At 41.5% G+C, this 15,247-nt stretch overlaps 1 protein-coding gene across 6 annotated transcripts in view; it reads left to right on the top strand.

The window, feature by feature from the left end:
• Nucleotides 1-3,073: 3,073 nt before the first annotated feature.
• The window catches only part of LOC112218199 (non-muscle caldesmon), a 60,893-nt gene continuing 48,719 nt past the window's right edge, over nt 3,074-15,247 (top strand). For 3 of the 6 annotated variants that reach the window (XM_024378808.2, XM_024378807.2, XM_024378805.2), the window contains exon 1: nt 3,074-3,435. In XM_024378808.2, coding sequence (XP_024234576.1) covers nt 3,377-3,435 — 59 coding nt within the window. In that variant the 5' untranslated portion in view covers nt 3,074-3,376. The remainder of the gene's footprint in view (nt 3,436-15,247) is intronic. The other 3 variants (XM_024378809.2, XM_024378804.2, XM_024378806.2) reach the window with 2 other exon arrangements.

Below are 15,247 nucleotides of genomic sequence, written 5' to 3'. Positions count from 1 at the left end.
TGTAGCTGGAAACGGCAGATGTTTTTTGGAATATCTACATAGGCATACAGTGGCCCATTATCCAATGGCATGTTGTGTTAGCTAACAGAGGTCCATTATCAGCAACCATCACTCCTGTGTTCCAATGGCACGTTGTGTTAGCTAATCCAAGTTTATCATTTTAAAAGGCTAATTGATCATCAGGAAACCCTTTTGCAATTATGTTAGCACAGCTGAAAACTGTTGTTCTGATTAAAGAAGCAAGAAAATTGGCCTTCTTTAGACTAGTTGAGTATCTGGAGCTTCAACATTTATGGGTTCGATTACAGTGCACAACTGAGCAAGAGGACAAGTACATTGGTGTGTCTAGTTTGAGAAACAGACACCTCACAAGTCCTCAACAGGCATCTTCATTAAATAGTACCCGCAAATCACCAGTCTCAACATTAACAGTGAAGAGGTGACTCTGGGATGCTAATTAGATATCCAATTTTGTTGTTAAAAAAGTGTGAAGAAACTGATGAACCAGAAAGAAGTGACAGTGTTATAAATGCTTTGTGAAGCCTCAATTGAATATGATTTGTAATGCCTTTATTAAGCAGTGCTTATGCCACCCTTTACATAGCATGTATGTGATATTTTATTTTGTGGGTTATGTCACATTTGACAATTGCGGTTATGTCACACAGCAATGTCTCTTAAAAGCTCTTTTACAATGCATGATATACTGTTATAGACGGTTTATGACGCCTTCATAAGCTGAATGCCATTTAAAGCAGGAACACATTTCAACAACAACAACAACAACAACAACAACCAACATGTTAATGATTCACTTGAAGATTACATTTGAAATCAACCAAAGCTTGAAACCCCAGGCCTTTATGTAATTCAACATATCAATTATTAATTTGTAGATAAACTGGAATTCAAGCCAGACTAAGTCTATTGCACAAAAGATACATCTCCTTCAAATGTTGATATTTTGTATTTATTAGGGATCCCCATAGCTGCTGCCAAGGCGGCAGCTACTCTTCCTGGGGTCCGAACACACCAAGGCACTTCCATTACACGCAAAACCAAAAAAGATTAAACAATACATCATATAACAGCGTTACACTACTACATATCCACAACACGCAATGCAAGATGCCACCATACAACAATATTCAAATGTACTTGTGTGTAGAGTTTGGTTGCATTGACAATGACACACAATTCAATATCACTGTTGCACCACAGTAAACAGATTCTTTGGCCCATAGGAGAACCCTTAATCAGCTTTAATCATCTTTAGGGTCAAAATGATTCTTTGGCCCATAGGAGAACCCTTTGTAACAGTAGTTATTCAACCTTTGAATGAGAAACACAACCATGGCCACATTTTGAGGATATTGTAACTATATGTAATCATAGAACGTGTGCATTTTAACATGCAAAGGTCGGTAAATCTGTGGAGGTCTTCACATTGCTATAGTAATCTGCACAGAATCTCGAACAGCCTTGATCACTTGCACTATTTACTTTTAATGTAATCTCAACTGCAATCCAGGTCATTTGGTTGTGCTATTAGATGAAGCACATTGATAATACATTAAGTTGTTGTATTAATGCACAATATCTGACATTGTATTCCCATTTGAAATCTGTTGTGCTTTTAAATGGTTTAAAGTGTTGTGATAACACATTTAGATGACAACTAAGGGCTCGTGCCACCAAAGATCAGCGCTATAGCGCAATTGAAATTTAACGGCAATGTTCCCGGGTTTGCAGAGACTGCATCCACGGTAAACGCTGCATTTACCGTCTCAATCGGAAATGACCTTTTACATTTCGGATTGAATCGAGCCCTAACCCCAAAAAATCTGACATAGTTTTTCAAATTCGAATTTGGCTGTGCTTTTAGATGGCTGAAAGCATAGTGATAAAACATTGGGAATTCCACAAACTTCTGGCTGTCTTTCTGAATGTGTGCATAAAGGATGAAATCCCATTGATCAACGTCTCAACCAAATATTACCAAAATTTCCACATTGAAATGACATGGTGCGCCCAGTAGGCCTTCTCCAAATTCCACATGACTTATATATACGTATATTTGTCATGTGATGAACACGATGTGTTCAATCACAGTGTTTTTACTACTTTATGATTGGCAAATAAAACAGAACCTACTTTATGATTGGCAAATAAAACAGAACCTACTTTATGATTGGCAAATAAAACAGAACCTACTTTATGATTGGCAAATAAAACAGAACCTACTTTATGATTGGCAAATAAAACAGAACCTACTTTATGATTGGCAAATAAAACAGAACCTACTTTATGATTGGCAAATAAAACAGAACCTACTTTATGATTGGCAAATAAAACAGAACCTACTTTATGATTGGCAAATAAAACAGAACCTACTTTATGATTGGCAAATAAAACAGAACCTACTTTATGATTGGCAAATAAAACAGAACCTACTTTATGATTGGCAAATAAAACAGAACCTACTTTATGATTGGCAAATAAAACAGAACCTACTTTATGATTGGCAAATAAAACAGAACCTACTTTATGATTGGCAAATAAAACAGAACCTACTTTATGATTGGCAAATAAAACAGAACCTACTTTATGATTGGCAAATAAAACAGAACCTACTCTATATTGCTATTGATTATTAGTAATTCCAGGACCATTAAGTGTTGTTTGTGTCCAAACAGTTACATCTTTATTGTTTTTCTTAATCTGATCTAATCTGAGTGAAACTTGAGATCTGGGGAGTGCATAGGCTGGGCAACAGACAGAGAGACAGGGGGGTGTTAGGGGTCTGGATTAGAGAAGTCTGGGTTATCGTTTTACACCTCCCCCGGGGAAAGCCACATGACCCTGCAGAAGGGAGGTAAAAAGATGTTGGGCCACGTTCTGAGCACTCAATGAGAACCACATGTGGGAAAGAGGGAGAGGAGGAGGAGGGGAGGTGGGCAGTGACTAAAGCCTGTCTCTGTGAGAGGAAAGAGGGAGAGGAGGGGAGGTGGGCAGTGACTAAAGCCTGTCTCTGTGAGAGGAAAGAGGGAGAGGAGGGGAGGTGGGCAGTGACTAAAGCCTGTCTCTGTGAGAGGAAAGAGAGTGCTGCTCTGAACACTCCTCACATCAACAGGCTGCGCAGGGGACAGGATCTAAGAGAACAGGAATTCCTGTGTGTGTGTTTCTGTGTGTGTGTGTGTGTGTCCGAGAGTGAATGAGTGGAAAAGGAGTACATAAATCTGTCTTATAGAAACATCCACGCTGGCCATTGGACTCAGGACTGGAAGATACAGAGAGGTTATTCTGAGGAAGAAGAGGAGCTACACTGTCACATATTTGATCTGATTAAAGGGGGGAAGAAGAGGAGAAAGGAGACATGTCACATGCAATCCCAAGAAGAAACACCAGCAAGCAAGGTTTGCAGAACCTCTTGAAGTGAGTAAAAATATGAATACAGTTTTTGGAGTACAAATAGATTGAATAGAGAAAGAGAGTTAAGTATGCTGTTTATCAGAAGGGAAGAGCTAGAGAAAATGATAAAGAAAAGGTATGCTAGACTCTCGTAAATTGAGTCATAGTGCAATATTATTTTACAGGCAGCATGCTAGAGTAAATTGAGTTGTAGCTCCAGCCCCTTTCTCAAGCTCTTTGTCTTGTGGACACAAGGCAGCAATCGGGTTCATCGTTACTGTGACTGAGGCACAGGTACTGTGTGGCCTAAACAGCACACAACTCAAACACACGAAGCAACTGGAAAATTCAAGACAAAATGCTGTATACTAATCTAGGAATGGTCTTCAATTACAGCTGAGTTGGTGTTCCATGTATGGACGTGAGTCAGAACCTGTCCTCATTTAACTCAGAACAGCCTTTCTTCGCTGAGGAAAACTGCTGCATTAATTTGTCTAAAATCCATATTTCACAAAAAAAATACACTGAACTGTTTGATATACTGCATAATATCATCCATATGTTAAACCATGTGTCCATATATCCCCATTTCTAGCTAGCCTCTCCTTAGTAAACATGTTTGCCTGATTGGGCACCAGAGGGAAGGATCAGTGTACTGTACTGTAGATGTGGGTCAGAGATCAGAGATCAGACCACACAGCAGCATACACAAAGCGTCTCCGAGTAGGAGTGCTGATCAAGGATCAGTTTTGCCTTTTAAATCACGTGTCTTTTAAATCATAATGACTAAGAGGGGGGGACCTGATCCTAAATCAGCACTCTTATTCTGAGACGCTTTATAAATACAGGCCCTGGGCTTTCTCCTGCTGCTCTGATTACAGGAGGGGTTATTCAATGACCATTGCCCTGGGTCTTATCACCGTTGACACAACCTGGACAGGCACTGAAGCAGAGCGCCACTCTGTCACCAGAGACAGATCTTTTCATCAGCCCTCCTGACTGGGTTGTTTGTTGTTCCTTCAGGAGGCTTGGAGGGTGGTGGAAGAGAGAGGGAGAGATAAGTAGAGAGAGAGAGAGAGAGAGAGAGAGAGAGGGGGGCGGAGAGAGGGAAGAAAAGAGAGATAAAGAGAAAGATTATGAGAGAGGTGCCCAAAGGCTTTCTCTTCTGACTGTAGCTGAGGGAAATTCAGTCAGTGACCTGTGTCAGAAGTGACGGGTGACATGGGCAGCGCGATTGTGAAAGAGGCTGCTTATGGGTGGTGGCATGTTAGGTCTTTTTTCTTTTTTTCATTCCTCCAGCGTTGCTCTATGGGAGAAAGCAGGTCGTGAAAGAACAGTGTAGGTGCTCTGTAAACTCTCAGAATGAAGAGGGGTAGAGCATGGCACTTGCAGCGCCAGGGTTGTAGTTTGATTCCCAAGGGGGACCAGTACGAAACAAGTCTGCATGACTGTAAATGGACATAACATGAGACATGAAAATAACATTGATTCCATCTAAAGAGAACCAATACAGTCCCATTAACGAACAGTCTTATTCACTTCCCAGTTCGAAGGAACACAGAATACTGTTTGGGAAAGGAACCTTAAGACACTTCAACCATTATGATCAACAAAAGAATACGTGAAAGAGAGTGAATGAGTGCTGCATTCAGTCTTCAATGAAAATACAATCCTTTTGTTTTGATGGTGTAATCAGAGTTTTCCAGTTTTGTCAATGGGAGAGGAGAGGCAGGCTTGAGGATTTCAGGTGGAGCAGAGCAGGTGTGGTTTGTCAAACAGCTGAGAGTCGAGGCTTAGGCTGCTCCGAGGGTGTGGAATACAAGATACATTTTTGTGGGTATTTTTTCAGGGCTGCCAAAAACTATATTTTCTCGCACACTTGTCTCTCACACACTTGTCCCTTTGAAATGCTCTGCCAGTTGCTTTGACATGCCAATGAGAAGGCTGTTTATCTTTAGGCACGGTGTTAAAGATGTGATTAACATCCAATGATAACATGTTTCAAACTGGTGTCGTCCCACAGCTTTTTGATGAACCTGATTATGGCTGTGTGTGTGTGTGTGTGTGTGTGTGTGTGTGTGTGTGTGTGTGTGTGTGTGTGTGTGTGTGTGTGTGTGTGTGTGTGTGTGTGTGTGTGTGTGTGATACCTTTTACTAGCCTTCTTGTTTACTCTGATGTTGCCATTTCTGAGTTAGGATGTTTTTACACGTATCATACTGTAGACATAATTCTACAAAATGTATGAGGGGAGGTGCCACTGGTGCCACTGGTGCCACTGGTGCCACTGGTGCCACTGGTGCCACTGGTGCCACTGGGCACAGATGTCAGTTCAAGTTTTAATTTACATTTGATCGAGTTGTCAACTAATGTGAATTCAACATGAAATCAAACATTTGAAACACGTCATTGTATTTAGGTTTAAAGTTCCCAAAATGCCTTTACATTGATGACATTCTGCGAATCCATTCAGTTGATTCAATGTCATAAAGTGTTAGTTTTTGCTGAAATCATATGGAAACAACGTTGGTTCAGCTAGTTTGTGTCCAGTGGGATATCGCTTAAATTAACTGTCCAGTGTTCCCAGATTACTATGAAATATGACCTATAATTACATGCAATATGAGTGAAATGGTTCTCCTTCCAAAAAGTGTTAATTATGTTAAAAATAAGATTTTCCAAGTTGTAATGGTGTGGGCATAACCCAACAACAGAATAGTGTGGGCGTATACCGTTCATTAGACCCGCTGATTGGCCAGCTCATCCTCTTCAGATGTATGACATCATATTCTATGAGCGAATAGCAAGCATTTTCTAAATGGTCTGTTTGAGAAAAGTTTGAGGTGGGGTTTTTTGAAGTGTTTTTTTCTCCAATTTATGCTTTGACCACAAATATGAGTATAAGATGAGTCAGCAACATTATTTGGGTATGAGTTAACAGAACATTAACTTTTAAAAGTGAGGGCAGTGGTGGAAAAAGTACACAATTGTCATACTTGAGTAAAAGTACAAAGTCAAAGTAAATGCTATACATCAAATTCCATATTTTAAGCAAACCAGATGCCAGACAGAGACACATTCCCACTCAGAGGCAGTAGGGATGACAATGCATTATATTGATAGGTGCATAAATTGGAACATATTGCTGTCCTGCCTGAGCATTTGAAATGTAGTACTTTCGGGTGTAGGGGACAATTTCTGGGAGTAAAAAGTACATCTTTTCTTTAGGAATGTAGTGGAGAAAAAAGTAAAAGTTGTCAAAAATATAAATAATAAAGTAAAATAGATATACTCTCCCAAAAAATGACTTAAGTAGTACTTTAAGTATTTTACTTGTGTACAGTACACCACTGAGTGAGGGAACCATTAGGAGGGGAGTAGAATGCTCTTCAACCAATGTGTTTAGGGAACAGTCATAAACACTACAGCCAGGCCAGGGAGTGCATCAGAGCTGTGTCCCAAGAAGCAGTTGGGCTAATCCTCAGTGCAGATGGTGCCACTCTGGGACAGTGGAGAGAGATGGATGACATCAGCTTCAGACAGACACTCCTCCATCCCATCCCATCATTAGAAGGTGTCTGACAATGCCAAACCCTTGTAGTCTTTTGGAAGTGTTTTTTGTATTTATTTATTTTTTTACAGATTTTCACCCCCACAATGAAAGTATGGTTTTCAGTTTGTTCATGAACCCTCATCATCTTGTCTAAATGTTATGTTGTCTCAGATTTACTATCAAGTGAGAAAGAGATATTGATGTTAGAAGCCAAACAAACTCAAAGTTTAGTCTTATTATTGGTTTTTAAAAAAGCACTTACACTGAGCAATGAAACTGCCCTCTCAGAAAAATCACTTGACATAAAGTGTAGCTGCGCTTGTGTCATAGAGATTTTTCTGAGATTGTTTCCATGTTGTTCTGTTTGTTTTTGTCGGTATTGACATGCCGCTCTTTGAGGCACCAGATGAGGCCTTTAAACACGTTTTATCTCATGTTGTAACATTCATTTGAATGGGTCAAGAAAGGCATGTTGGTCTGTTTTGAATGAAGTGAGAGAGAGACAGAGAGAGTGAGGGCGCCTCCTCTGATAGATACATAAACTACCTAATCCCACACGGTGAGATAAGATGATATGCAAATAGTTTCACCAGAGCTGCTCATTGGACAACTTTATCATGGTATTCCATGCAGTTGAGAAATTACGTGCGCATATACAGTTCCAGTCAAAAGTTTGGACACACCTACTCATTCAAGGGTTTTTCTTTATTTTCACAATTTTCCACATTGTAGAATAATAGTGAAGACATCAAGACTTTGAAATAGCACATATGGAATCATATAGTAACCAAAAAAGTGTTGAACAAATCAAAATATATTTTAGATTCTTCAAAGTAGACACCCTTTGCCGTAAAGACAGCTTTGCATTCTCTCAACAAACTTTATAAAAACATATATATTTCACCTTTATTTAACCAGGTAGGCCAGTTGAAAACGAGTTCTCATTTACAACTGCCACCTGGCCAAGATAAAACAAAGCAGTGCGACAAAAACAACAGCAGAGTTACACATAAAAAAAACTTAGGTAGGTAGGCAATAAATAGGCCATAGAGGCAAAATAATTACGATTTAGCATTAACACTGGAGTGAGATGTGCAGAGGATGACGTGCAAGTAGAGATACTGGGGTGCAAAAGAGCAAGAGGGTAAGTAATAATATGGGGATGAGGTAGTTGGGTGTGCTATTTACAGATTGGCTGTGTACAGGTACAGTGATTGGTAAGCTGCTCTGACAGCTGATGCTTAAAGTTAAAGAGGGATATATAAAGGCCCCAGCTTCAGAGGTTTTTGCAATTCGTTGACCAGTGCAATATACCTGCTGGAGCGCATGCTGCAAGTGGGTGTTACTATGGTGACCAGTGAGCTGAGATAAGGCGGGGCTTTACCTCGCAAAGATTGTAGTTGACATTATAGACGACCTGTTTATATATGACTACATCCAGTAGTCTATCACAGTAGTCACCTGGAATGAGGTAGTCACCTGGAATGAGGTAGTCATCTGGAATGAGGTAGTCATCTGGAATGAGGTAGTCACCTGGAATGTTTTTCCAACAGTCTTGAAGGAGTTCCCACATATGCTGCTGCGCACTTGTTAGCTGTTTTTCCTTCACTCTGCAGTCCAACTCATCCCAAACCATCTTAATTGTGTTGAGGTCTGGTAATTGTAGAGCCAAGGTCATCTGATGCAGCACTCCATCACTCCCCTTCTTGCGAAAATAGCCCTTACAGAGCCTGTAGGTGTGTTTGTTCATTGTCCTGCTGAAAACAAATGATAGTCCCACTAAGTGCAAACCAAATGGGATGGCCTATCGCTGCAGAATTCTGTGGTAGCCATGCTGGTTGTATGCCTTGAATTGTAAATATTCACAGACAGTGTCACCAGCAAAGCACTCCCACACCATCACACCTCCGCCTCCAGGCTTCATGGTGGGAACCACACATGCGAAGATCATCCTTTCACCTACTCTGCATCTCTCACAAAGACACGGCAGTTGGAACCAAAAATCTCACATTATGGACTCATCAGGCCAAAGGACAGATTTCCGCCGGTCAAATATCCATTGCTTGTGTTTCTTGGCCCAAGCAAGTCTCTTCTTCTTATTGGTGTCCTGTAGTAGTGGTTTCTTTGCTGCAATTCAACCATGAAGGCCTGATTCACACAGTCTCTGAACAGTTGATGTTGAGATGTGTCTTTTACTTGAACTCTGTAAAGCATTTATTTGGACTGTAATTTCTGAGGCTGGTAACTCTACTGAACTTATCCTCTGCAGCAGAGGTAACTCTTGGTCTTCCTTTCCTGTGGCGGTCCTCATGAGAGTCAGTTTCATCACAGCGCTTGGTGGTTTTTGCGACTGCACTTGAAGAAACTTTCAAAGTTCTTGAATTGTTCCCTGATTGACTGACCTTCATGTCTTAAAGTAATGATGGACTGTTGTTTCTCTTTTCTTATTTGAGCTGTTCTTGCCATCATATGGACTTGGTCTTTTACCAAATAGAGCTATCTTCTGTACACCACCCCTAACTTGTCACAGCACAACTGATTGACTCAAACGCATTAAGAAGGAAACAAATTCCACAAAGTAACAAGGCACACCTGTTAATTGAAATGCATTCCAGGTGACTACCTCATGAAGCTGGTTGAGAGAATGCCAAATGTGCCTTCATGACAGCTTTGCACAAAGGGTGGCTATTTGAGGAATCTCATATAATATATATTTTGGTTTGTTTGACACTTTTCTTTGGTTACTACATGATTCCATATGTGTCATTTCACAGTTTTGATGACTTCTTTATTATTCTACAACGCTCTGACATCTAGGCTACTTGCCGATACCGGTATCTGATATTTTCCTTGCCAAAAAAAAACGATACCGATTTCTAAAAAATGATGCCCTTTTAAAGCATTCTAGTACAGTTAAATTGTTGAAACACACTGAGCAAAAAGTTATTTTGTTGGCTCTTGCTTACTTGCTATGCTCTTTCGTTGTTAATTTGTTCAGTCTCAACCAGGATTTCATCATACATGTCAAGCAGTGAAGTTTCAACTCTGTCTGTCTGTGTCCATTCTTCCTCGGTGCTTCACTGTCACTGAGTCCATTTCCATCTTGTCCAGCTGTGTCTGTAACATTTCACGTAAACCTTGTTTCCATTCTGCATCAACGTAGCGGTCCTTGTACCGAGCATCGAGCATGGCTGCGACACAGTAAAGAGGCTCAGAGAACTTAATGTCTCAAATTCATGAACACATTTTTTGGGTTATTACATGATTCCATATGTGTTATTGCATTGTTTTGATGTTGATACAATGTAGAAAATAGTAAAAAAGAAAGAAAAACCATTGAATGAGTCCAAACTTTTGACCAAATAAGAATACGAACAAAGTAAATTACAGTATAATAGAATAAACATTTGAGCATAAGTATTATACAGGAACACACAATTTAAAATACAATATTTACACGAATATTGGGGAAGGGGGGATGGGGGCAAATGTATTAATTGAGCAGTATAATAAGAGTCTGGTAGCAACAGTTGTGATGTGTGCTAAGGTGAGGAGAATCAGAGCAGGTGGTCAGTCCAGTTCAAGTGTTCAGTAGTCTTATGGCTTGTAGATAGGAACTGTCTCTGAGCCTCTTGGTATGAGACCTCATGCTCCGTCACCGTTTGTCCGACGGTAAGGGAGAGAACAGCTTGTGGCTGGGGTGTGTGGGGTCCTTGTTTATGCTGCCCCGGGGTGGCATGCCGGATTTCTTCAGCCGCCTTAGAAAGTAGAGACACTGTTGCACCCTCTTGACAAGAGTGGTGGTGTTGTTGGCAGGGAGTACAGCGGAGGACTGAGGACACACCCCTGGGGGGCTCTGATGTTAATAGTCAGTGTGGAGGAGGTGTTGTTGCCATTTCTCACAGCCTATGGTCTGCCCGTCAGGGTCTGGAGGTGAGAGGTCATGTTCTAGGGTCCAATTGCAGAGGGTGGTGTCCAGACCCAGGGCTCTGAGCTTGGTGTCAAGCTTGGAGGGAACAAAAGTGTTGAATGCTGAACAGCAGTCAATGAACAGCATTCTCACATAGGTTTTCCTCTTGTCCAGATGTGTTAAAAGCCGTGTGAATAGCGATGGAAATGGCATATTCCGTGTATTTACTGGAGAGGTAGGATTGGAGTGGTCTAGTGTGGCTGGCATCCTGGCATCAATGTGGGCCATGACCAGCCTCTCAAAGCACTTCATGATGAATGAGGTGAGCGCGACGGGGCTCTAGTCATTTGGGCATGTAACCTTGTTTTTCTTAGACACCGGGATGATGGTGGTCTCCTTAAAGCAGGTGGGGACTACAGCCTGGGACAGGGACAGGTTGAATATGTTCAAGAAGATGACAAAGAAGACGCCCGCCAGCTAGTCAGCACACACTCTGAGGACACAACCAGGGATGCCAACTGGGCCAGTGGCTTTTGAGAGTTTTCCTCACATCAGCCTTGGAGAGCGAAAACACCTGGTTGTCCAGTGCAGCGAGAGTCTCCCTGGATGGATTGGTATTTTCTGCCTCGAAGCTAGCGTAGAATGTGTTAAGCTCGTCTGGGAGGGAGGCTTCGGTGGGCACCTCACAGCTGGATTTTCCTTTGTAGTCTATGATAGTCTGTATTGTCTTTTTGCAACCCTAATGGATTTGCTCGGACCTGCTTGCCTTTTTGCGTTGCGCACCACCGAGTCATCTGGGTTCCCAGATGTAGTAAATTAGCTGAGCTCCTCTCATTTCGTAACTTGTTCAACCACTTCTTGGAAAATGAATCTCTTCAGTATCGTCAACAACATGGTATTGTGACTAGCTGATGCAATGGCCTCCACAAAGTAACTGTTCTAACTTGTTTCATGACAACCATGAGATCATCATGGAAAGGTTTCCCAGCACCCCCCCCCCCCACCCCCTCAGTGACTGTCTGTCTTTTATCAGGGGATGTATAATAATGTAATAATGTAATAATTCAGCAAGTAAACAACATAACTTATTTTGTTAAACATGTGCTATTAACCTTTCTAATTTACGCTAATAACGACTTTGTTTGTGAAATGCTTACTTTGTTACCTAATGCATCTGTAGTCAAGTATTACTTTACTACTTACAACGGTCAAGCAAGCGGTGTGTTTATGTACAAATTCTACACAACAGCAGGAATATATGTTCCTGTCCTCTTCTGATCTCTGTGGTCTCTGGGTGGCCAGTCTGGTTCTTTAACAGCCAGGTGTCAAACCTAACATGGGAGTCAGAAATTAGGGAATGAATTACCAGAGGGGTTCACATTTTTGCCACATCATCATTCCAACACCCTTGGTGCACCTGAAAGCTTTATTGTGTGGGTAGATCATGTCCTTAACTTCCAGAGGGAAAAAGACTCAGGCTGCCAATGTTTCGGCCTGTACTTTGCCAACCAAATACATTATCATGAAACATTGTAATTTCTTGTGATCCCCTGGCTGCTGTTAGGTTAGTTTCAACCAGACAATAACGCCATCAATATAAAAGGTAATCAAGAAATGCACATGCGCCTGAAAAAAACTCTGTGACACGGCAGGGTCCACTCGTTCAGACTGGTCTTACTCCCTCATTTATAAGAATACAAGCCTGAAACGATTTCTAAAGACTGTTGACATCTAGTGGAAGGCATAGGAACTGCAAATGGATACTGTAATGGCATTGAATAGAAAACTACAAAACCAAAATGAAAACTACTTCCTGAATGGATTTTTCTCAGGTCTTCGCCTGCTATATCAGTTCTGTTATACTCACAGACACAATTTTAACAGTTTTGGAAACTTTAGAGTGTTTTCTATGCAAATCTACCAGTTATATGCATATCATATCTTCTGGGCCCGAGTAGCAGGCCGTTTAATTTGGGCATGCTTTTCATCCAAAATTTCGAATGCTGCCCCCTACCCTAGAGAGGTTAAGAACATAATGTTGTGTTGTTACGTTTGCACTTTCTATTGAAAAGGATGATGTTGAGGGATATAGTTGATAGGTAATCAGCTAGCTGTTCTGTTATCCAGACCCTGCATGTAGGGACTTGTACAATACTTGAACAAGGCTTTTGAACATGACATTTGTGTCTCTTTATTCATTAATCTAACATATCATACTGAAACCGCTCCCACTCCAGGAACTCTGCTAATCACACTCACCTGTGACACACAACACTGACCCATCTGCTCTGGACAGGCATTTGCCTGTTTGTCTTCAGTTTTGTGTGGCGACGGGAGTGGCATGTTCAGGCTTGCTCTGGTGTGAATTTACAAAGGGGCAAAAACCACCCCAAAAACATTCCCTCAACAGTCTCACTGTCGGAGTCTGTCTCCTTGGCCCTGCGGCTGTTGCTTTTGAACGTTATACAGAGGAAGTCGATCTTAGACATTGATACAATTGTCAGGAAAGGCAACATAAGCCCCAATGTAAACCAGATTCTGTAAACCATATTCTTTGGAGTGTCTTTTCTCACTACTGTGAGAGTGAGTTCATGGAAATAAAGCTATTACAGATCGGTTACAGATCTAAAAGATGGAGTGAGAAAATGGGTCACTTAGATTAGGTTTAAACGAGAACAGATTCTTTCTTTGTCAGAGGATGACAAAGAAAGAAAGGCCATCTATAATCCAGACACCAAAAGATTAATTACATCATCATCTGAGTCAGACGTTTGACTTGTGCCAAGAATGAGATAATCCCATAATGCTGATTAAAGGAAAAATAATAAGAGGTTATAAAAGTTAAGTCAGAGAGCCTTGGTCCTGAAACGTCCACTACTACCATACCAACTGGCTGTGCTTGCGTCCTTGTCTCCACAATGGTTGTGTCCAAAAAGAATTGGAGACAAACTCACACAAATTATATTTTACCTCATAACTGATGTGTCAAATGTGCTATAATATGAAATCGCCTCTGTAAAATCTTGAAATATCTTCCTGATTCACAACTCAGTGGTTTTGGGCATTGGTCATGTCATTCTCCCCTGGCCTCTCTCTCTCCTACCTATTCACCATAACTGCTACGCGAATGGAAAAGAGGAAAGAAAGTGCCTGAAGGCAAAGGGAGGAGAGGGGAATGAGGGAACGAATCTGATGCTATTGCTTGTAACTGAAAATTACTAATGGGTGGTGGGGGGGCTGATTTTACAGACCATCTGACCTACATGGCTCTTTATAGGGGGTGTTGTAAAATGGAGAGTCACTGAAACAGATGGGTTGATGGTCTCAGGTGGTGGCAACAACACACACACACACACACACCCACACACACACACACACACACACACACACACACACACCCACACACACACACACACACACACACACACACACACATACACACACACACACACACACACACACACACACACACACACACACACACACACACACACACACACACACACACACACACACACACAGGACCTGGGGTCTGGGACACATTAGGGCCCTATTAGTGACCTGAGCCTGCCTTAATTGATCCAGAAGCCAAATGGTTGTGCGTGCTGTCATCTGACACCCTGACACACAGATGGAACCTATTAACCACCAGTCCTCCTGCATTCACCCTCAGGCAAATACAAATGTATGTTTGTGTGCGTGTGTTTTGTGTGTGCATGCGTGTGTGTGTGTGTTTGCGTGTGTGTGTATTCACCCTGAGGCTAATACCATGGTCCCTTCGCTACACAACAGAGACATACAGCACAACAGACACGTCCATACGTGCTGTAGTATCTGCTCATCATAATCACAGAAAATAGATGGCATGCACTTCCAGGCAATGTCTAAATGTCTAAATCAGCGAGGGTGAACTTTAAACCCATTTTGCGTACCATGGGGAGTTTGGTTTGTTCTGCCGTGGAGAAAGGGGAATAGACTGTTGTGATAAATATGTTGCTGCAGTAAAATGCAAACAAAAGGACAGCCACATGTGTGTGCATGTTTACTGGTGCGGGGGATGCTGTAGTGGGTGAGAGAATCTCATCTGTGGCGAGCTGAACGCTGGGCTTAGCGGAGGGCTTAGGCATTGTTTTAAAAACATCTTCTTTGGAGAGCCCAGGCCGAGCCCAGGATGATGACTCAGAGAATCCATGTCAGCTATAAATATAACGCTCAAAGACAGACGGGGCTAAAAACAGTTCCTTATTTAGGTTCTAAAGCTACAGTCTGTGATTTTGAAAGCTGTTCAATGGTCATTTCCATAATTTTTTACATTTGTTCCCTAGTCCCATATCTCAGAAGTATACCGAAACAAGTGGCAAGGACCCATTTAGTTG

This window comes from Oncorhynchus tshawytscha, linkage group LG19 (genome assembly GCF_018296145.1).
Source record: "Oncorhynchus tshawytscha isolate Ot180627B linkage group LG19, Otsh_v2.0, whole genome shotgun sequence".
NCBI classification, from domain to species: domain Eukaryota; kingdom Metazoa; phylum Chordata; class Actinopteri; order Salmoniformes; family Salmonidae; genus Oncorhynchus; species Oncorhynchus tshawytscha.
The sequence above is the reverse complement of the archived record's forward strand: the minus strand, read 5'-3'. Positions and strand labels throughout refer to the sequence as shown.